Source organism: Prionailurus bengalensis, chromosome B4 (assembly GCF_016509475.1).
Source record: "Prionailurus bengalensis isolate Pbe53 chromosome B4, Fcat_Pben_1.1_paternal_pri, whole genome shotgun sequence".
Lineage (NCBI taxonomy): Eukaryota > Metazoa > Chordata > Mammalia > Carnivora > Felidae > Prionailurus > Prionailurus bengalensis.
The window spans coordinates 122533736-122557451 of record NC_057358.1 but is presented as its reverse complement, the minus strand read 5'-3'; the positions used below and the strand labels follow the sequence as shown (position 1 = coordinate 122557451).

General features: G+C 36.2%; 1 protein-coding gene across 1 annotated transcript in view; it reads right to left on the bottom strand.

Moving 5' to 3' along the window:
* LOC122472600 (PARP1 binding protein) overlaps positions 1-23716 on the bottom strand; it is a 75818-nt gene that overhangs the window by 12093 nt on the left and 40009 nt on the right. Inside the window, exons 7-9 of the mRNA XM_043562339.1 lie at positions 17683-17866; positions 14220-14398; positions 12195-12276 (exon numbers count right to left, since the gene is read on the bottom strand). Of these exons, the coding sequence (XP_043418274.1) occupies positions 12195-12276; positions 14220-14398; positions 17683-17866 (445 nt within the window). The remainder of the gene's footprint in view (positions 1-12194; positions 12277-14219; positions 14399-17682; positions 17867-23716) is intronic.

Here is a 23716-nt window from a genome sequence, read left to right as displayed (position 1 = left end):
GCAGGATTAAAAGCGAGAGATGGCTAATGTCCGGGAAAAGACAAGAGCCCCAAGTAAGGGTCCTTGCTCCGTATTTATTAAAATCAGACGGCTTACAAATGTGATGGGCATGCACAAAGAGACAATGAAGCTGTGAACACTAACTCACGGGCATGAGAGAAAAGGGGGTTTTGAAGATATATGGTATTTGGGGTTTGGGTCAATATAAAACAAAATCCTGGCGCCTGGTAGATGGGCAGATGGTTAGATGGTTAGATGGTTGTTAACAGCAGGACAGGAGGCATCATGTCTGTTTATCTTAGCTAGCCTAAGAGATAAGGCAGATGGGGCAAATAACTTCAAGGTTAAGAAGACACCTTTTCTTTTGCTAATCAGCTCTGCTCTGGGTAGCTTCAGCCCTGGAATCTGTAGCCCTATATACCTATTTACCTAATTTGGTCCTTCCTTCCTGTGAAAGCAGCTCTCTGCTATACTACTAAGTTGAGGGATGTTTTCGCCCTGAATGCCTAATCTTGATTACCTCATATACCTTTATATTGGGGGCCTTTGCCCCCCTCTCTATTCTGGGGCCTTTGCCCCTCCCTCTCTATTCTGGGGGCCTTGGCCCCTCACAACTTTAATCTGGGGTCCTTTGCCCCTCCCTACTCTATTCTAGGGTTCTTATTCAGTTTACCCAAGCTTGGGTGAGAGCAACCTAAGGCTTTGTAATTGGTGTAAACCCAGGGAATTTCTAAGCTTATTCCCCACATGTTCCCAGAGTGACAAGTTTATGTCCTTCTAATGGTGTCTATGAGAGCTCCAGTTCCCATACCACTAAAAATTATGTTTAATTTGTTTAAAAAATTAAACAACTGGAGTTTGATATCTTCCATTTTAAGCATAAAAATTCACAAAATTGAAAAAGAAATGTGAAAATGTAAAAGATCAAACACTATTTGAAATAGTGTAAGAAAGTGGCTCTTGATTATGGATGATGGAACTATAATCCAATATCCTCCCGAATCCACATGAATACAACTACTATTATACATTTTCCATCATGAGATCCACTAAAATATAACTAGCCCTTTCTGGACTTTATTAATTCTATACATATAGAATTAAAGCAAATGATAAAGCCATTAAAATACATTTTGTTAATAAAATGAACTTCGTAAAGTTTATATTGCACCACATCATTACTCTAGTAACATTATCAAAAACTTTTATTTCTATCTGCAAAACCAGTACTAACAATTGACATTATCTCTTTATACATTTCTTTCATTTCACCAGAGTTATTGCTTATAAAGAATTATAAACTAATTGCCCATAATGAGTTGTAAAGAGTACAGCAAGACCATGAAGGCAAATGAATGCTAAGTGGCTGGCTAGGATCATTTCCATGGTACCCAGATAGTGATAGCCCCTGTGGGTGGCTTAGACCACTTTAGCATCCCACACTCTGAAAAAATATACAATAATTATTTACTATAGACAACTGATGTTTTCTCAGTCTCACATTTAGCAAAAATAAACATTTCTTTAGAAAGCAGTGTCATTTTTTAAAATATTTATTTATTTTTGAGAGATAGAGACAGAGCTTGAGCAGGAGAGGGGAAGAGAGAGAGGGAGACACAGAATCTGAAGCAGGCTCCAGGCTCCGAGCTGTCAGCACAGAGCCCAACACAGGGCTCAAACTCACAAACTGCAAGATCATGACCTGAGCCAAAGTTGGACGCTTAACCAACTGAGCCACCCAGGGGCCCCAGAAAGCAGTGTCATTTTTATTGTTGACATACAACTAAGTAAAAACCTTTCCTTGTTATGTAAATACAGTTACAGAATAAGTGTCATAGCCCTTGTCACAACTACATTTCCTTTCTTTAGGCCCCCTATAGAGAAATTCTTGAGGCTTAGTGACAGTAGGATAATTACAGAAGCCAGAATTATAAAGAAATGGATTCCTAAAATACTGAGAATAGATTCAGATGTGAAAGGAAATAGTTAACCACTTTATTCACCATAAAAAATATTATTTATAGAAATATCAAAACATGAGAACCACAACTGTTCTACAGTAATCTTGGAATACTTATGTCCAAAAGAAATAACTGAGTAGTTACAAAGAAGGTATTTTTTTTCTTTCTGTAAAAGATTACACGTGGGTTTTCTTTCCCCACCCTGTACAAAAATCTCTTTTTTTAAAATCAATTATGACTTATTAAGTTCCAACTATGTAATAAACAGGCACACAGAATACTAAAGGGATTACTTAGATGGCTTCTATAATCACAAAGGTATTCTACTTATAAAACCTGCTGTTGACACACAGCTGGAAGAAATAATAAATAAATTGGATATCAGACTCAAGATTGAAAAGATGTCAGAACACTAGAACCATAAGTAGAAAATAATAAGATGAAAATGAATGAGGATAAACAAAGTCTTGTATTTAAGTTCAAAATATCAGTTACAGATGAGGATGACGAAAACCTGACTTAAATGCAATATATGAAAAAGACCTAGAGATTTTCATTGATCGTGAACTTGACTGGAGCCAACAATGTGATGTCCAGCTAAAAAAAAAAAAAAAAAAAAAGCAAAACCAGCACAAAAAGACAGTGATGTGATTGGAAAGGCTCCAGATTTGCAGTTAAAGGACGTGCCTTCTAAAACTGGCCCTATCACTTATAAACTGGATATTTCGGGTAAACCTCTGAATCTCTCACTTATCCACACATAAATGGGAATAATATTAACCTTACAGAACTGTCAGAATTAAGTAAAGTTAAAAATAGGAAAGGACCATATAAGCTCTAGAGATCCATGTAGATGCCATGCAATTAATTAACGTAGTAACATATATGAAGACAGTTTCCTATACAGTAAGAAATCTGTTAAATTAGAGTTCTCACGACCAGGACAACTCTAAAATTATTCTAGGAATGCAACTCAAAAACTGAACTTACAATCAACATCTTCATTTCAGTTATCAAAACAATACAAGCTGCATTGGCTTGTATTTGTAACTTAAAAGAGATTGCTTTTGTTCATAAAAGTTGAATTTTTCTGCACAAGATTAGTGGCTACATAGAATTGAGATTACTTCCTGTTGCAAATCTTCCAAATCTCTCTGTGTATTTGATTTGGAATCACAAACAAGCAAAACAATTCCCTCTTGAAACTGCTTTTGAAATACTAAACAACTAAGAATAATGTCCAGATTCATACATGGCTGTTAAAATCATTTTATGTTCAAGTCACATGAGAGAAAAGGATTGAACATTTTCCTTTGTACAGTGATTTCCCCCCTTTGGAAAGATTTCTATCCACAGTAAAATTGCAATGAACTTCAAACTTGCCAAGAATTGGAAAAGTCCTTTTGCCACAAGCTCTTTTTAAATTGGAATTATTAGTAAGTTCCCAGTTTGAGGAAAATAGTACTTCACATAGGAAAGCCTGACTCTAGCTAAATTAAGACAAATGAGTCAAAATACTGTAAAGTTGCAGTCACTCTCTGAGTTAGGTGTATTAAGATAATGAAAGCGCTAAGCCCCATTATGTTGATAAATAAATCAACAAGTTTGAAAGAGGAATTTATTCTCAACATACTCATTAAATATGCAACTGAAAATAAATATCCTGAAACTGAAAAATTATCTAAACTAAATAAACTGAAAAATTTATCTTTTCATTCTTACATTACTGCCTTTTCAAAAAGACCACTTTTGTTATCGTTAATGGCATATGAATGTAAAATACATCAAATAATTCATTGCTTCATCAGTGAAATTCAATTTATTTCATTAAATAGCAGAAAGATATTTTTGACCTAAGTAGTAGCATTACTTTTTTATGGCTCTTGACTATAATTACTATGCCTTTATCTACTCTTTGGAAAAAGTCTTTGAAGTCTTATACCTGACTACAAACCCTTAACTCTGTTACTTACTAACTGTAAGGTCTAGAAAATGATGTCTTCTAGAATTGAACAAGGATTAACTGGGATGAAAGATATAAAATGTCTAATATAACACTTGACACTTAGTAGGTATGCAATAAATCCCAACCTCATTACTTCAGCCCAACGAATTCAACTTTAGTTCAGTCTAATACAAACATCCCATTTTCATTCTAATGAAAAATGCTGCTCTCTCTCTTAAATAAAGTCTTTGCTTAATGTCACCTTCTCAAAGAGATCTCTACTGGTCATCCTATTTAAAATCAAAACACACACAAAGGAACACACTCTCCTTATTCCCCTCCCTAGCTTTATTTCACTCCAGAGCACTAATAAACTTCTAATGTTCCACATAATTCACTTGTTTTGTTGTTTGCCTCTTCCAACTAAAATGTAAGCTCTGTGAACAAAACCCTTAATTTGGCAACTGGTGGCCAAACCCCTAGTTTGGCTCTGGCCTTCCTGTGGCCTCCCCAACCCCACAGGGTGAGGAGTCTATAGGGCCCACTTGGAGACTATGACTCCCTTTTTGATCCTATTCCAAGTACCTGGGACCCCAGAATTCCCTGCTCAAACTATCTTAGGTACTGGGCTGGTGCTGGCCTCTTTCTCTAGGTTCAAGGGCAGACTGTTTATGGCAAGGGTGATGGGGAGGAGAGTGCGTACACCTCTTGAAGGAATGTCCCTAAGAGTACAGAACAGAACAAAGATTGAAAGGGGCTCTGGAGGTGGGCCAGGTATGGGCTTCCATTTATATTCTTGTACTCCAGCCCCACAAATATTTGGGGAATATTTGCCCATGAGAGCAGGGGCTTTTGTCTGTTTTGTTCACTAATGTATCTCCAGTGCCTAGGACATAGCCTGGTACCCAGGAGGCATATAAAACATGTTTCTTGAACGAATCAAGTAAGTAAAATTATAAGACTATAATAACAGATATATGCAAGAGGAAGGTATGAGGGAACAGAAACATGAGTAAGCAAAGGCTTGGAGGTAGAAAAAAGATTTACAGAATGGATTCTACTCTTTAATACAGACAAAGGAAACCATGTGATACAGAAATGAGAGAAGTAGACTGGCAAAGAACAGCTAAATCACCCTAAGAACACAAGCTTTGAGATAGAAAAACACGTAAGACAAAGTAAGCCCCACTCTGTTCGGCAGAGTAATGAAACCGTTCGATAAAGAAACAAGAGAAAGGTATACATGCAGAGAAAACCTAAATCACATTTAAATACTGAAAACCATGCAGCTGAGTCCTTAAGCCCCATTATATCCACTGTTCCTTTAAAGTTCTTAAATAGTCCACCTTTTTCAGGCTCTCATGCACATATCCTCACAATAAGCCCTACAAAAAATAACCGTTCCTTAAAACCACAAAAGCCACACACACTTTCCTTAACCTTGCCCTACACTATTTACTCACTTATTTTGTACAGCTACCCAGTACACAGTCTATACTAGTGAGATAATCTAATAATTCATCAGGTTATTTGCTCAGCTTAGAAGTCTCTCTTGCATTCTCTCTGCCTTTTTAAATCTTATTCTCATTTCTCAAGGCCAGGGCACCATTTTCTCTACTTATTGGTCTCTAGTTCTTCCTTTTGTGGGTATCTCTAATCCGTCAGAACTACAACTCCTCTAATATGATAGCCACATGTAGCTAATTAATGAAAATTAAATAAAACTAAAAATCCAGCGCCTCAGTTGCAGTGGCCACATTCCAAGCGCTTGACAGCAACATGTGTTAGCATAGTTACAGAACATTTCCACAGAAAGTTCCACTGGAGAGCACTGTTCCAGAGCAACGCATTATCATCTACACCCTGTAGCACTTTCATGTGCTGCAAATGGATTCTCAAAGGAGTCTGGGACATGTTTTGTTTGCTGGGTCCATAATATTGAAACCCATATGCAACTTTATATTACTAAAGGAGAACTCGCATCTGTTCCCCACGTCTTCTAACTACTACCTGATGTAAAAGGATCAATTAAGCTTTGGAAAAAAATTATAATCATTTTGTCTTCTAAAAATACTATTTCTTTCCTATTTTCTCCACTCATTCTGGGACTCTAATTAGGCACATGTTAGACTTTTTCTCTGTGTCCTGCACTTTTCTATAGATTTTTAAATTCTTTACTCTCTCTTTGCTTTAGTTTGGATATTTTTCTATTGACCTATCTCCAAGTCTACTTTTGCCACCTAATGCTATGTCTGGTCTACTATTAAACTCATCTAATGAGTTCTTAATTTCAGATGATGTTTTTACAGTCCTGGAATGCCTCTTTGGTTCTGTTTTATAGATTTTAATTCTCTGCTGGAATTCCCCAATCATCATCCATTTTGCCCATCTTTTCCTATAATTACTTTTACATGTTGAAAAATTTTTAATTCCTTGTCAGTTAATTCTAGTATCTGGATTACTTGTAAGTCTTCCACTATTGTTAGTTTTCTATCTTAATTAAAGGAAAAATCTGCCTACGTCTTTTCTTTTTTTTTAATATGAAATTTATTGTCAAATTGGTTTCCATACAATACCCAGTGCTCATCCCAAAAGGTGCCCTCCTCAATACCCATCACCACCCTTCCCTCCCTCCCACCCCCCATCAACCCTCAGTTTGTTCTCAGTTTTTAAGAGTCTCTTATGCTTTTGCCTACCTCTTTTCATGTCCAGAATTATTTTATTTCATGTTGGATATTGTGTATAAAGACTGTAGACACTCCAGATGAAGTTTCCTCTATCTAGAAGGGTTTCCCTTGTCTCTGTTAAGCAGACACAGCAAAGGGCTGATAACCTACATGCAGTCAGGAACTAAGCTGATTAAGAGCTAGGTTCTGGGGCGCCTGGGTGGCACAGTCAGTTAAGCGTCCGACTTCAGCCAGGTCACGATCTCACGGTCTGTGAGTTCAAGCCCCACGTCGGGCTCTGGGCTGATGGCTCAGAGCCTGGAGCCTGCTTCCGATTCTGTGTCTCCCTCTCTCTCTGCCCCTCCCCCGTTCATGCTCTTGTCTCTCTCTGTCCCAAAAAAAAAAAAAAAAGTTGAAAAAAAAAAGAGCTAGGTTCTAGGGGCACCTGGGTGGCTCAGTCGGTTAAGTGTCTGACTTTGGCTCAGGTCATGATCTCACGGTCTGTGAGTTCAAGCCCTGCGTCGGGCTCTGTGCTGACAGCTCAGAGCCTGGAGCCTGCTTCGGATTCTGTGTCTCCCTCTCTCTCTGACCCTCCCCCGTTCATTCTCTGTCTCTCTCTGTCTCAAAAATAAACATTAAAAAAATTAAAAAAAAAAAAGAGCTAGGTTCTACTTATCATAACTTACATTCGTCTTCTGGTTCTCATCTCTTCCTCAGGAATGTCCCTCTCAGGCTTTCAATCGAGAGCCTTGTGGATCTCTATTGTCTCTGACCTGAAAGTCTGGGGGATTCAATCTGTCTTTCAGAGGTTTTTCCACTGTGCTCTTTGGCCTCCTATCTTACTTACTCCATTTCAAATATGACAAATAAGTTGAAAAGGAGACAGCCATGTGTTGAAGGCAGTTCCCACTCCTCAAGCAGGGCCTTGTCTTCTAGCTACCTCAAGAGCATAGGTGATTTTAGTCTACTGAATTTTTTAAAATTTTTTTAAATGTCTATTTATTTTTGAGACAGAGAGAGACAGAGCATGAACTGGGGAGGGGCAGAGAGAGAGGGAGACACAGAATCTGAAACAGGCTCCAGGCTCTGAGCTGTCAGCACAGAGCCCGACCAGGGCTTGAACTCACGGACTGTGAGATCATGACCTGAGCCAAAGTCAGACGCTTAACCAACTGAGCCACCCAGGCGCCCCTGGTCTACTGAATTTTAGCCACCCACTTGGCTTCAAAATTGAGCATATGTTGGCATGCCCGGGTGGCTTGGATGGTTGAGCATCCAACTCTTGATTTCAGCTCACATCATGATCCCAGGGTTGTAGGATCGAGCCCCACGGCAGGCTCCACACTGAGAACAGGGACTGCTTGGGATTTTCTCTCTCCCTCTGCCCTTCTCCCCTGCTGGCATTCTTTTCATCTCTCTCCCTCTCTCTAAAAACAAACAAACAAACAAACAAACAAACAAACAAAAAATCTAGCATATGTGCACTAGGTAAAAATAACCATGCATTCAGGGCTCCTAAAGTTTTCAAATTTTTGCCAACCCCCCAAGACACCCAGTCTGTTAGTTACTCCTTCCCTCAGAAGAGTTCCTTTACGTGGGCTAACGTCAATCCTTGGCTCATACCTAAAACTGGCAAATAATCTCAGGGAACAAAACAGCTGATAATAAGCTGCTCACCTCACAAGGACTTTACTCTCCCCAGACTTTTAGTTTACTTAAATAGCTTTGCTTATATACCTTTCCTATGTCTTTAAAATATATCCTTCCCCATTTATCTGCTTTTTATTTTGTTATTGTAGCAGAAATGGTATTCTGTCATGGCCTACTATATCCTAGTTTGAAACAGAAGCAACCAAGTATGTGAGTGATTTCTTGATTCTGTTCGCTCCTTTTTTGAGAGCTTTTTATTTTCTCCTCAGTGACATTTTGAAGGCTGCATATTTTCTGTTTTTCCTCATTTTTCACTAGCCTAAGGAATGATAGAGGCAGAAGTAGTGTTCAGCCGAGGAGACAGTTTGAAAACATTTCTGGGTTCTACACTCTCTCCTAAGAGTTTATTATACATACATTGTATGTATTATAAGAAGATTCACTACCTCTACTTAGACTATATCTCATTCAAATGGAGAGGGATCATTTAGATAATTTCCCCAGTTCACTATGTAGCACTAGAGGCTTCATTTGTGTGTGTATAAGTTCCAGGGTTATTTTTTACATTTTAACCAGATTACTATCTACTTGCCACTTCTATTATTCCTCTGAAAAGGAGGGAAAAAAATATTTTTCAGTTTGAGAAATATTAGTGATAATTCTCAGGATCTATCAACTGACTAGTATAATATCTGGGGACTGGGGCTATATTAAGTTGCTAAGTCATGCTGTGCATCTTCACTCTGAAATCTTCAGTTTCTTTCCTTGGCCATCGTTTTTTAAGTTATTATATCTAATTGCATTATTCTTTGTTGTTTGCTCTCGGTGAAGGTTTTTGCTAGTTGGTACTATTTTATAGTCATTTTGAGGGGAGAGAAATTCTATGAGTTAAACTCTACCATTTTAATTTGGATATACTCAGAGGTTTGTTAACACTCTAAAGTTTAAAGTTGGAGGTCTAATTAAGAATTTTCTAACACCATGAGCACTGGACTGCCTGGCTGCTTATGAAGATACCAGAGTTACAGCCAGTCTATTTTTCACACTACCTGAGCCCTAATTTTCACTGCCCTGACTACTCTATGTTTTAAAGATCCAACATTTTCCTGATCAGCTCACATAAGTTATGAAATCAGTTAATGCTAATGATTATGTATGCATTATTTTACGTCTGTGTGACATACATTCAATATGGACACAAACATTAGACTCAGAATAAGGAAAAGACATGTACATGTGACTTTTCAGTTGTGCCTGACATGCAAAATACTGCTAAACCACACTGAAAGGAATAAAATTAATTCATATACAAGGATAGAAGGAGGAAAATCTTTTAAGAAAGAGGTATGAGAATATGTGTATAAACTGCTTGGAATTGGAGAGTTGGAATTCCAATTAGAATTGGAATGAGGAGTGAACATTCTCAATAGCTTCCTATCAAAACCATCTAGGTTCAGAAGAAGATTCTGATTTCTACTGCAGGGGAACTTATTTGACCATCATGGACAAGTTTCCTAATAAGCAGTAGTAGGAAAAACAACTCGAGGACTTAAAACGAATATGGTTTCACAAGATTTTGTGATCAGAGGGGTGTCTATTTTTATTTATAAATGAGGAAACTAAAATCTAAGAAAAGTTAATTTGCCCCATATAATAATGACATAGATATTTCAATTAATTATCATCTATGACATCAAAATTCTAAGTTCCCTAATATTTTCTACTTTTGAAGTGCTCTTCCCAAGACACTGTTTCAAGTGTAGATCATATATTCTTTCCATGACTAAAAAAAGAACTTTACGCCAAAAGAGCAAAAGTAACGGGATAGTAGGTAATAAGCTGTTAAACTACTTTTCCATAGTTACTTGGTAGTAAATATTTGTAACATTTTTTGCTATTCCAACAAAATACTGTACCTGGCTATGGTACAGCTGTGTATACCTGGCTAAACCAATTATTTTCACACTTTGCTTTTTTACAGTATATTTATCACAAACAATTCCTTCTCCTCTCCACTGCCATCTGGTTTCAGAGCTATGTAGACTAAGCCAGCTCCACTATTAAGTAACGGAAACAAAGTGATTCTAATCTCAATAGCATTTAACCATGGCTTTGTGCACTGGTATAAAAGATTTCATAGTAGTTATGAGATCTTAGATAAGTTATTTTCTCAGGATTTTGGTCTCCACATTTATAAATGAGACTGGATTAGACAATCTCTCCTCTATTTCCCAAAACTTTCTAAATTTGTTTATAAATTTTATAGTAATTAGCTGACTCTTACCAATTTCTAAACAAAATAAAATAAAACACAACAAAAAAAAAGACCTCTCATTCTTCAGATAGACTTCCTCATTTTGATTTACTTAGTTCTAACAAAATATCCCAATGACCTTTAAATGAAAATATTAGTTTGTCAGTATCCATAACAGGTAAAAAATTAAAGAATTTATACAGTACATTTCTGTTTCTAATCAAGTCCAAAGAATGGATTTTTTTTGTTTGTTTAAAATCTTCTGCCTTGACTACAAGTACTTATGTAATATAAGAAGAGGTTGACAAGTTCTATTCACAGAAAAATCATATAAAACTCTCTGATGTAGCCTACAGGTATTAAGTACTAACAACTAATAACAACCAAAAGAAAGACAAGACTTATTAATATAAACTAAATGGGTTTTGAGTATGTAGATGAAACTGATGATAACTAAAAGTTTTGTGAACTGGGACTAACTTTCCAAATGGGAATATAAACAGCATACAAATCACAGTTCCTAAAATTGTATCAAGATGAATAACTGATAATTTACGGGTAAATGTAAATTTGACATGAAAATTTTGTTGAACAAATGAATTAATTCCCAACCACAGAAGAGTGTCTAGCACATAGTAGATACTCAACAAATGTATGCTAAATGAGTTAAGACCGGTTTCTTTTTGAAAAATAAGACCTGGGTGCCTGGGTGGCTCAGTCGGTTAAGCATCTGACTTCGGCTCAGGTCATAATCTCATGCTTCATGGGTTCAAGCCCCGCATCGGACTCTGTGCTGACAGCTCACAGCCTGGAGCCTGCTTTGGAATCTGTGTCTCCCTCTCTCTCTGCCCCTGCCCTGCTCACACTCTGTCTCTGTCTCTCAAAAAGTGAATAAACGTGAAAAAAAAATGTATTAAGGAAAAAAGAAAAAGAAGACCAAGAAAATTTTAAACACTTAAAAAACACATTATTGGCTACTTACTGGCACAAACATTTGAAATGAGGACAGGAAAACTTATTTCAAACCAAATAAAGATATAAAGAATAGCTCTAGTCAAGAAACAATGTGAAATATTCTCCATGTCTTAATCTACAATTAATTATAGTCTGCCATAATATCTTCAGAGAGGAACAAAATGGAATTTATATAGTCTCTCAAGATTTAGTTTAAAATGTGAGTAATGAAGGGTGCCTGGGTAGCTCAGTTGGTTGAGCATCTGACTCTTGATTTTGGCTCAGGTTGTGATCTCACAGTTCATGAGATTGAGCCCCATGTTGGGCTCTACACAGAGCCTGCTTAGGATTCTCTTTTTCCCTCTCTCTCTGCCCTCTCCTGCCTTGTTCTCTCTCTCAAAATAAATAAATAAACATTAAGAAAAATAAAAAATACAATGTGAGTAATGTAGATGAGAAAACCATGTCTTCTTCATTTTCCCCTTCGTTCACTGAAAAGACACTTATTGAACACTTACAAAAGCAAGTGCTTATTCCTTCCCTTCTTTTAGGTCCAGCATATAGACTAAGCCAAAGAACAACGAGCCTAGGTTGTATAAAAGGAAAGTTTCAGTATGTCAATGTCATAACTCATTTTCCATTCAATTCCTATTGTTCCATGTATGATATATATTTATAACATCCAGATCAACTTTCTATATTTATATCTTCTACAAATAAAAAAAACATTTTTATCATTTTTATGACAGTACATTAAACTGTACCTTAGTTTTTTTCTCGTGCATTGACTTGTGGATGCGTTCTCTTAGGGGTTTCATTGATGAATTATTCACTTGTGTGGGAGATCTATGTCCAAAGAAAAGCAAAAATCTATAAACAAAAGTAGGTTTTTAACTTGTTTTTGCCCCTCCCCTACCCCAAAGCAGTAATGAAATAAAAAGACAACTAAATCTTGTTGTTTATAATACTATATAAAAGTGTCAGTATTACTATTGAAAGTTCTAAATATTAATAATTTGCTATGTTAATTAATACAGTCACTACATATTTGAATTTCTGATATATGTAAGGTACTGTGTAAGATATTATGAAGGAAAGAAAGTAGATTCATTCATTGCCCTGAATTCAGGCATCCTGAAGCCTAAAGTACAGGAAATAAGATACCCACACAACTAAAATTTAAAATAAAAAAGGACAAGAGCCATAGCAGGGGAATTCAAGAGAAAAATATAGTTTAGAAATAGGACGGTCAAAGAAGGCACAATGGAGAAAGAAACACTGGAGCTTTGGAGCCAGACAAACCTGGATTCCTCAATAAATTCCTTTCTGGCTTAATAGAGCCAGAGTCATAACCTCTTTAACTCAAAAGACTGTTATATAAGAATAAAGAATAGTCTATTCTAAGAAACACTCGTTTATAACCTTACATTGACTTATATTCATACACCACATTGTCCTTAATTTTATCATTTCAATGCAGACCACTAAAAATTCACTTTACCATGAATTGGTACTTGTCTGCACAATGACAATTGTAAATACTAAGGTAGCTATAAACAATTGAAATATGTTTGGCCCCATGATTGAGAAAAATACTTCTTTAAAATGGATGTAGGGATTAATTTTGTTTAAAAAAAAATTCCATAAACACAAAATAACTTTCTCTACGAAAATGGCAGAATTGAATCTGAGAAAAAAATTAATCATTTATGATGTTACCTAAAAAACAAACTGTGCTGAACAGAAGTAAGGTAAAAGAACACAAAATAAAGGTTCAGTTCCTTTATACTTTTTTCATAAACCAGTGATAAATTTTCATTGCTAGGAAAATATTTGGACAATTTTGAGGTAGAATATGGAAGAATTATATCATGCCCAGATATAAAAGAATAATCACTGAAAGCTGGTGAAAAGGGTTTAAATAAATTGGAGGACAACACTGAATGACAGACCACTGCAAAGTTTCTCTTTAAAGGGAAGAGAAAAATAGAAAAGACCAAACAAGTAGGATGACTTTGTAAAGTTTCTCCACAATGTACTAAATACAATTTGAAATCGTTGTTCTAAAGTTTTACACGTTTCTATAAATGAATGCTCATTAATGAAAAATATCACCAACCTACACAATGTCTGACCTAGTTGTTGTTAAAAGTGGAGCATCTCAATGTCTTGCATAGAATACTAACATTAATTTAGTAAGTGTTTGTCTTCATAATGTGAGGAAGAACCAAGAGATACCAATTCCAATTTAAGTTTGGTGTATATGCTCTCTCTGGTTCTCACGCAGAACAGCACAATCCTTGGAGGAGAGACCTTAGGTTTTGGAGCAAGACACTTTTGCTACTTGCTTAACTGTGCTCTCTTAGGCAAATTACTTCATCTTTCTCTTTCTCAAGTGTCTAATTCTTCACTTATAAAGTGGGGATATTATTGAAAGAGGTTGCTATGAGAGCTAATATAAGTGAAAGCAGTTAGCAAAGTTCTTGACATACACGACAAAGAAAATGAATATTTCCAAAGCAAAAAACAAGCACAAAAAAATAAAAATAAAAACAAAACCAAAAATACCTGTCAAACTCTCAGAAGATACTATGCTTTTATATACAACTTTCTCACATCCAAATGTTCAATCTCCCTTTAACTTTTGTCTTCTCTCTTCACACTTTTCTGTAGTCTCCAAGTTTCTTACCATAGCATGTATTTCCTTTTACTTAATGAGGTATTTTTTCAACATTCCCTTTATAGACTAGAGTTAACATTCACATACATATAACTTCCACAATACTTACCTAAAAAGTGTAAGAATAGAAATCCCATTATGATGAATTGTGTTTTCATCATCATATAAAAGCTCTGCTTTGTTTCTGGTAGGCAAACTGGCTGCTTCCTCATCCAAAAGAACTAGTAAAATTTTCACAGTATCTCTGCCACAGTATGCAGTACCATGGTTTATAGCATAAGATTTTGGCTAGAACAAAAAATAATATTAAGTAAATGTAATAATCACCTAAGTTGGGTCAATCAGTCATTCTTTTCCATTTCTTGTGCCACCATTCTCCTCCTCTTATAGTTTAGGTAATAAAAAAAAAATCAGCCATGGGAAATGGCTTTAAGGCATGTAATATTTCTCCCTCAAGTCATACCAAAGTCAATCTTATCACCTTCCAAAAGCACAAAAGAATATAGAAAAATAGTATCATCAGGGAAGACATTGGTTCTGATCAAAATAACATCCCAGGCTTGAAGTCAGAAAATTTAGTAACTATCTAGCTATGTGACCCCAGCCTCATGACTTAATCTCCTTGTGTATTTTTTCTGTTTTATACCAAAGAGAGATGGTCTGAATACCAACCCCACAGATGGCCATAAAGATCTATTCAAATGCAAAAATTAAAAATGAGTTCACATTCATTCACTCAGTAATCCATTCATAAGTACCCACCAAGTCCCAAGCACAGTGTTTGAAGCTAAGGCTACAAAGGTAAAAACCGCTGCATCAAGGAACCCATAGTCTCCTAAATAAAATAAGAAAGTAACTAACAAGTGCATTACAAAGTACTAAGGGCTATTTATTTTTTAATATTTATCTATTTTTGAAAGAGAAGGAGAGAGAGGAGAGAAAGAAGGAGAAAGAGAGATAAAGTGCATACATGCAAGCAGGTGAAGGGCAGAGAGGGAGACAGAGAAACCCAAGCAGGCTCTGCAGCTGTCAGCACAGAACCCACCACAGGGCTCATGGGAGCTTGATCTCAGGAACCGTGAGATCATGACCTGAGCTGAAATCAAGAGTCAGATGATGTTTAACCAACTGAGCCACCCATGCACCCCCTTAAGTGCTATTTCTAACAGAAGATATACATGGCATAATAGGAGCACACAAAAGGTAGTGAACAATTTACTCAGGAATCAACGATGTCTTCATAGAGGAGGAGACACATAGGGGTAGGAGAGACCGCGGTACTTTGAAGGATGAGGTAACATGATATAACTAAAGAACAAAGTAACAGAGAGAGTTATGCAGGATGAACCTGGGAAAGCTTTGTATATCTGGCAAAGAAATTATAAGTCAGTCTGTTACAGAGTTAAAATCTTTTGCTTTATTAAGCAAGGACATTAATGATTCTATTTAGATTTTTAGAAAAATGATGGCAATGTGTAAAATATATTCTAGGGTAAGAATGTTACTAAGTCTGGAGACAGGAACACAAATTAAGAGACTGTAATAGTCCAGCTTGGAAAAGGAGAAGGTAGTAGCAGTGAACTAAGATAGTAGCAGTGGAGATAAAGAAAAAAGCAGATTAGGGGCGCCTGGGTGGCTCAGGTTGGTTGAGCGTCCGACTTCGGCTCAGGTCATGATCTCGCGGCTTGTGGGTTCGAGCCCCGCGTCGGGCTCTGTGCTGACAGCTCAGAGCCTGGAGCCTGTTTCGGATTCTGTCTCTCTCCCTCTCTCTCTCTCTCTCTCTCTCTCTCTGCCCCTCCTCCACTCACACTCTGTCTCTCTCTCCTTCGGAAATAAATAAGCATTAGAAAAAAATTTTTTTAAGAAAAAAAGCAGTTTAAAAGAGGAGAGCTAGAAAAACTTAGTGACTACACAGAATAAGGGAAAATATATGATAATATAATATTATACACGGACACATGTAAGCACAAACCCTGAAGATATCTCTAGCTGGGTTTGATACAACTTACTAGTAGCAGGTGCTTTATAACTCTGGGAAAGTTCCTTAACCTCACTGTGCTTCAGTTAAATCGCTGGTAAAATAGGGGTAGGTAAAATAGGGGTAAAATAGGTAAAATGCCTAACCCGTACAGCATGGTGGACATTGTGCCTAAATATCAGAGTCACCCTTTCTGAGACATCTGTTGTAGCTGCACCACTTCCCTCAGCTTCCATCAACTTGGTCTTGGCCTCCTTTCTCTATTTGACTTGACCAAACTAACCTGTATAGCTGCACTGGAATTTAAACAACCTGCTTAGCACAATAATGATTACTAATCACATTGTATGTACTTATCACAATAACAATGACTTATCACAATATATGTGCTTAACATAGATTTTTCATTAGTACCAGAGAGAGAAGTCCACATTGTTTAACATTAACTTATTGAGAATTATTGGATAGTATTTTTCAAAGATTTCTGATTTGACTGAACACATAAAATTAAGAACCAGGTTGGATCTGTACTTGTTGTGACAGGAAATGGGAGAGACTGGTGCTCTTAATTACCTGAGTTGTGACAATTCCTGACTTAGACTAATAGTAATAACGTGGTTCTCATTTGAGCCAAGCTAGTCACAGGAAGTGTTAACACACATGAGACAACCACATGGGGCACACAAGGGGCAACAACCCAGAATCTCCCCTATGTCCCACCTTCAAGTTAATGTAAAAACATGCATTGTTACAGAAAAATAACTAAAAATGGTTCTGTGAATAAACAGATGAATAATAAAAAATAAGCAAAAGTCTTTCTTCATGCTCTGATTATTACAATCATACCTAATGAAAAAGAGCTTTTGTTGCTTGAGTAACTAAACTGCAATGAATGGATTATAACACATTCCCCAAAATTCTTTTCTACAGCTGAAAACATGGTAGACAATTTCTCCTATAATACTAGTTTATTGTACCATACAGTGTTTGATTCCCTATGTTAAAAACAAACGAACAAACAAACAAGAAACAGGTAAATATTCTGGGAATATATAGTTAAAAGATTTCTAAGTATAAGAGAAATTCCTAATGTTTGCAGTAGGCTGGTAAGAGAGGTAGAAAAGAACACATCATAAAGATTTTAAAAATTCTATTGAAGAAAAATAAACTGAATAGAAACCATTTCTCTTGCTGTTCCAGAGTACCTAGTGCAGGGATCAGAACCAGAGAAGCCTGGTTCTTATTTTATATTTGAGTAAACGGGAAAATAATGGTTTCATAAGAGTAATTATTGAAAAACATTACAAAACACCTTAATACCCATTAAGAATTATAAACTTCTAGTGCTACAAGGGATAGTGAAGATTATCCAATGCCTTCTTTAACAAATACACACAATTGGCCCAAAGATGTTATGATTTACTCAAGTCGAACATAATCCTATATAATCCTATTGAGAAACTTAAATTTTCAACATCTTAAACGCAGGAAACACATGCTTATGACTTAAGTAGCAATAGTAAACCATTTCTATAACAAGTAGAAGCGATAATGTTCTGTATGGAAGAATAATGAAAAATAAAAAGCTCATTACCCTTGCAGGACTGATATCAGTGGTACCAAGAATTACATCTCCTTGTTGAGAATTGATAATATTTTTAATCCTCAAATCCAAATCCTGAGCTACTTCCTCTACTGCTTTACAAAAAGGATCCCTGCTGTTCTGGCCTTTAATCAGCTGCATCTTTATCACTGAGAGTATCCGACCCCCTGCAATGCTGAAAATAGAAATAAGATCACCCTTACAATAGTATTAGAAATGACAATATGCTTATAAGCTTGAAAATATACTTCTCAGAGTGAATCAACACTTTTCAAAAAATAGGACATTGGTCTTATAAATCAAACTAACACATTTAAGAAAAGGATGAGAACCATGAGAAACAAAATTTTAAAGTTTTTCTGAAAGCAAGTCATTTCAATAAACGTAAGTTATTTCTTCCTTGATTTGAAAGCTGAAGGGAAATATTTTAGTTATATATGATACATAATAACAGTCTCAGGTGCAGTTATACACACATAATATACTTAAAAATATGTATCTTTAAATACAAGGTAATAGAAACACTACCTCTCAATTTATACCTAGAATCTTGCATTACTTTAATCTTAAAATCCATTCACTATTATTATCCTTAAATCACAGATGAGAAAATTGAGTCTCAAAAAGGTTAAATAGCTTGTCCAACAACACAGAGTGCCTGAGCTAGGAAAGAGGTAGTGAGGACTGACCTGAAGCATGATATTACATTCTAATATGAGAATTGTTATTACGTGGAAGCAGAAATTAAGCTAGTTAATACTGATCTAAAGCAAACCAGAGACTGGACCAACTAACTATGTCCAAAAGACAAGTGTTTTAAAAAACCTGAAATCAATTACTTCTTTATACTAAGCCTGAGCCTGAATGAATTTAGGTTGCAGTTCCTGCTCTAGAAGGCTGACCTAAAAAAATGTGAGAAATATATAGGAAAAAGGAGTTTGATCTATTACAAGGAAGAAATTAGAGGTGTCCAACAATAGAAGAGGGCTCTTTTTTTAAGTCGGGAGATCTCCATTCCTAGAGCTATCCCTGGAAAGGTTGTGCAGTGCTGATTGAGAAGGTGGTATGGCCTGGCTATAAAGTCAGATTACCTGAGCACAAAATAACACCTGTCCCACCCCCTTCTACCTTGGGTATGCTGTTTAACTTTTCTGTGACTTTTTTTTTAAATGTTTATTTACTTATTTTGAGAGAGAAAGAGAGAATGTGTGCCCATGCACATGCAAGGGCAGAGAGAGAAAAAGAGAGAGGGAAAGAGAGAGAAACCTAAGCAGGCTCCATACTGTCAGTGCAGAGCCCAATACAGGGCTTGATCCCAAGAACTGTAAGATCATGACCTGAGCTGAAATCAAGAGTTGGAAGCTTAACCCACTGAGCCACCCAGGTGCCTCAAACTTTTCTGTGACTTTTATAGTGGCATAAAGGAAATTATGAATTAAAGTTTTAATCCATGCTGTCTTATTGCCAGGTTTTATGTTTTAGGGAAAAAGCCAGGTTTCCTAAGAAACACTGGAAATATGATTGTTTACAATCAAATAGCTGGTCCAAAGAGAGATGGAAAGTTAGAAGAAAATTGCAGAGACACTTAATGTATGATTAGACCAGTGTCTCCCAAATTTGCCTAATTATCAGAATCATATTCAGCATTTGTTTAAAATATCAACTCCAGATCCCACCTTGTTGAATCACAAACTGCAGAAAAGAGTACTGAATAGCTGCATTGTTTTAAAAGTACCACAGGTGATTCTAACAACCACATAAGCTTGGGAAACATTTCATTTAAAAGAAAAAAAAGGAAGAAAAAGCTTCTTGAGAAAGGAAGAATGCTAATTTTTACACTACCAGTTTATACTTGGCACACAGAAGAAATGATTGATATGGCCACTATCACATGCAACAATCTAAAATTTTTTACAATAAGACAAAAGATACATATTTTATGATTATTCATATCGTTTGCAATACAAAAGTCCTTAGGAGCTTTCCACCTTCCACTTACACTATGGTGGACTAAATACCCTGGGGGAATATCTCAATGAGTTTGGCAGGAATAGGGGGAAATCTCTAAATACCACTTAATTTCTCCCCCAAAAAAGGAACAGACAAGAGCTGGAGTAGAAAGTTGGGAGCTACAAATGGGACGCAAGCAGAATGAATGGGTTTTCCTGAAGGCAAAAATCTCTAGCAGTACTTTGATCAGGACACAAAGCCCTGGGTGGGAGAAGGCAACCAGAGAATTTCACATTGAGTCTGAACCTTCTGAGGGAGAAGGAACTAGTAAGGGTTGTATTAGATTTATTTTATGTATTTTATCTTTTTGAAGCTCTTTTTTAAAAATTGTTTTCCTATTTGGTGATGACAGAGAAAAACAATTGCTTATTGTTTACTGACCTTGTGTCCAGCAACATTGTTAAACACTACTATTAATATGAATAATTTGCCTTTAGATTTCTGGAGTTTTCTACATATACAATCATATTATCATCAAACAGAATTTTATTTCTTCCTTTTCAATTGTTACATCTATTTCTTTATCTTGCCTTACTACACTGAATTGAACATACAATATTGTGCTAAAAAGAAATGATAAGAGTAGGAACTCTTACCTTATCTTAAACCTTAAATAGAATGCTAAAACATTTTACCAGTAAGGAGGTCTGTATAGAAACCCTTTATCAGGTTAAAGCCTTTATTCTCAGTTCATTTGACACAGAGTGGGTAGCCCTGTGAGTGTGGATGTCCCAACAGACTCCTCATCTTAGACAGTCCCTAGGCTTTGTCCCTGCTCCCTCAGAGTTTACCAGCATAGGAACAGACTTTCCAAATCACCAAATACTCTCAAAATAAAAGCTGGCTTCCCTTCTTGACTTCCCTCTTTGACTTTCTTCCTTCCCCTAGTTTTTGGCCAGTATTTTCATTATAAATGCCTATTCATCAACTCATTCAAAAAGTATTTAAAAGATATGTATCCAGCATTATTAACTATTTTCAAGGGAAGTTTCAATCAGGAGACCTAACCTGCCATATACCTGTCATCAGAAGTCTGAGTAAACTCTAAGAATTCTTTTATATATACAATCACTATCTTTTTCAGTGGTTTTTCCTTGATTTTTAATCAAAAGCACAGAAAGTAATTGGATGAAATGAAGCCGAAATGAAAGCACAACACTATGTGCCTCTTCTGGCAAATAATCTAATGGAAGAGTTTTGTAAGATTCAAAAGGATAATAAAACATGAAAGAGTGTTGTAATGTCAACTACAATAACAAAAAAAATGCTTTTAATGATATTAGGTAAAAGTCACCTTTGCCTCCTTTTCTCAATTCGTTCCTTCTAAAGATGATATAATTCCCTGGCTGAATTAAATCAGGAAAAAGTGTGTAAGATTTGTGTTTCAGATCCTTGCCAAGCTCAACATTTTGACCTTGGTAAAAAATACCTCAAACACTAGCGCTGTGACTAGTCTATTGCTTGCTATACATTCTCTATTAGAGCCCAATATTAGCTCTTCAAAAATCTGCTCAGCAACATGGTAGTATAATCCAGACTCTTGCTTCTAGAGCCTGGAATCTCTGAAGTTTTAACTCAAATGACACCAGGATATTTGTGCTAGGCAATGGGGATACAATGAACAAAATATTTCTCTTTAAGAGGTCACAATTAACCACATGAGAAAGTGAGATACTAAAGGTATAAAGGGAGTTCAAGTGGGGAGGTAAGGGAAGAAAGAGTATTTCATGAAGGCATCCCAGAAGACACATTATGAGTACTCTGGAAAAACATCAATAGAAGAATTTAGGGGTGCGTGGGTAGCTCGGCTGGTTAAGCATCCAACTTCAGCCCAGATCATGATCTCATGGTTCGTGAGTTCAAATCCCACATTGGACTCTGGACTGATGATGTGGAGCCTGTTTGGGATTCTCTCTCTCTCTCCCTGTTTGTCCCACCTCATTCACACTTTCTGTCTCTCTCTCTCTAAGATAAATAAACTTTAAAAAAAAAAAAAAAAGGAAGAATTTAGGTGAAAGAGAGGTAAACTGTACCTACTGACTACCAAATGTATCAAATTAAAGCCCTGGGGCAGAAAGAGAAAAATAAAACTAGTGAGGGAAAACAATTAAATCGCCAAGCTTGTAACAAAATATTGTGAATGAAGGAGAACAATAAGCAGTAAAACACAAATGGATGGTTATACTTCAGTGTATTTATTGAATATTCTTACTTTACTGTATGGATTGGCTTTCCTCTACTATCTCCAAGAATTAGAAAGCTATTTGCTAAAACACATTTTTAAAATTTAAATATGATTAAAAGTGCTACATAAGATATATCAAAAGTGCTTCTAGAATATTTTTAAATGATAAAAAATGTAACATTAGAATTTTGGACCAGAAAATTTCAACTAGATTTAACATTCTATAAATGAATAATAGTTAGTCCAATAAGTATAACTCAAGTATACATTTAAAAGTTGTGTCATAAATTTGAAATACATATTGGAATTTGCTTCCATTAAACAAATTGGAATTTGTTTCCATTAAATATTGGAACAATAGAGAACTAATTTATGTAACCTGAAACCCCTAATTTAAGATATTTTTCAGGAAAGTATATGCATTTTATGGTGGCACCTACTGGCAAAATGTAGAAATACAACCAAATTATAGCTAAGATGGCCTGATGAAAAGTTGGCAATGGGGAGGGAAGTGTAGGAATTGATTCTTTCATTTCTTCCCTGTCTGTTTGCCATCCTCCCTTTGATTCAAAGATTACTGTGTTTCCCTACTACCTCCACCCTATTCTACTCAGTTACAAGAGTTAAGCACATTTTTATCTCTAAGTTTTAAGGCTGAGAGACAGGCTAGAGAAAGATGCAGGCAGGAGTTAGAGCATTTAGAATTTGTATATCATACTGAGGTTTCTGGAGTCTTATCCTGTACCTAATATGAATCATTGAAGAATTTTAGTCATGGGAGTAACATTCATTGTTTCAGAAAGACCACTGGCAGTAGTGAGGGCAGCAGAATGGGGCAACTCAAAATGGAGGAAAAAGAACAACTCAGAGAGAAGTGAAGAAGTTCAGGCAAGAAAGGATAAAAGTCTGAAAACAGACTTTCCATACAAAATGGAAATATAAGATAGTAGCTACAGGAATAGAGATGAGAAGAAAGAATATCAAAAACGGTAAGTAAGAAAAATTGATGGATCTTGGTGGCAGAAGGGATAGAGAAAGGAGAAAAAAGGGGTTAAGATATGTTCCAGATTTCTGCTTAGGTAGCTTGAGAAAGAGAGGCTTCAAAAAGCTGGGGCACTTTAGAAAGAGAAAAAGGTTTGCAGGAAAGATGAAGACTTAGTTTGGGACATGTTAAGTTTTAGTTGCCTTTGAGGTCACAACCTATAGACAAAGATGTATTTTTGAAACTCAGGAAAGAGGTTTGGATCCCACTGAAATATAGATTTAGAATTTATAGATATAGAATTTATAGGAGTAGATGGAAAATGAGAGAATGAAATCTCAGAAGTATGGGGAAAAGGGTTCTAACAGAGAAAATGATCAAATTTAAGGACATTTGGAGTCCAAAAAAGACCATACCAACCTGATCACAAGTGATCTTTGGCAGAATAGCTTCAATAGAGTGGAACAGTGAATGATTGTGAGTCAGTTAAGTACAGACAAGTAAATAGATATTGAGTGTCTACTCTGTGCCAGAAACCATGTTAACTCTAAGGGATATTAGTGAAGAAAATCAACAAAACCCTCACAGAGTTTACAGTCTGGTGAGAAATACATATTAAATAATTAGAATTGGGAAATGGAATAAAGGACAGCATTTTTTTTTCAAGAATCTCAGTTATAGGGGTGCCTGGGTGGCTCAGTCGGTTGAGCGTCTGACTTCGGCTCAGGTCATGATCTCGCGGTTTGTGAGTTTGAGCCCCGCGTCAGGCCCTGGGCTGATGGCTCGGAGCTTGGAGCCTGCTTCCGATTCTGTGTCTCCCTCTCTCTCTGCCCCTCCCTCGTTCATGC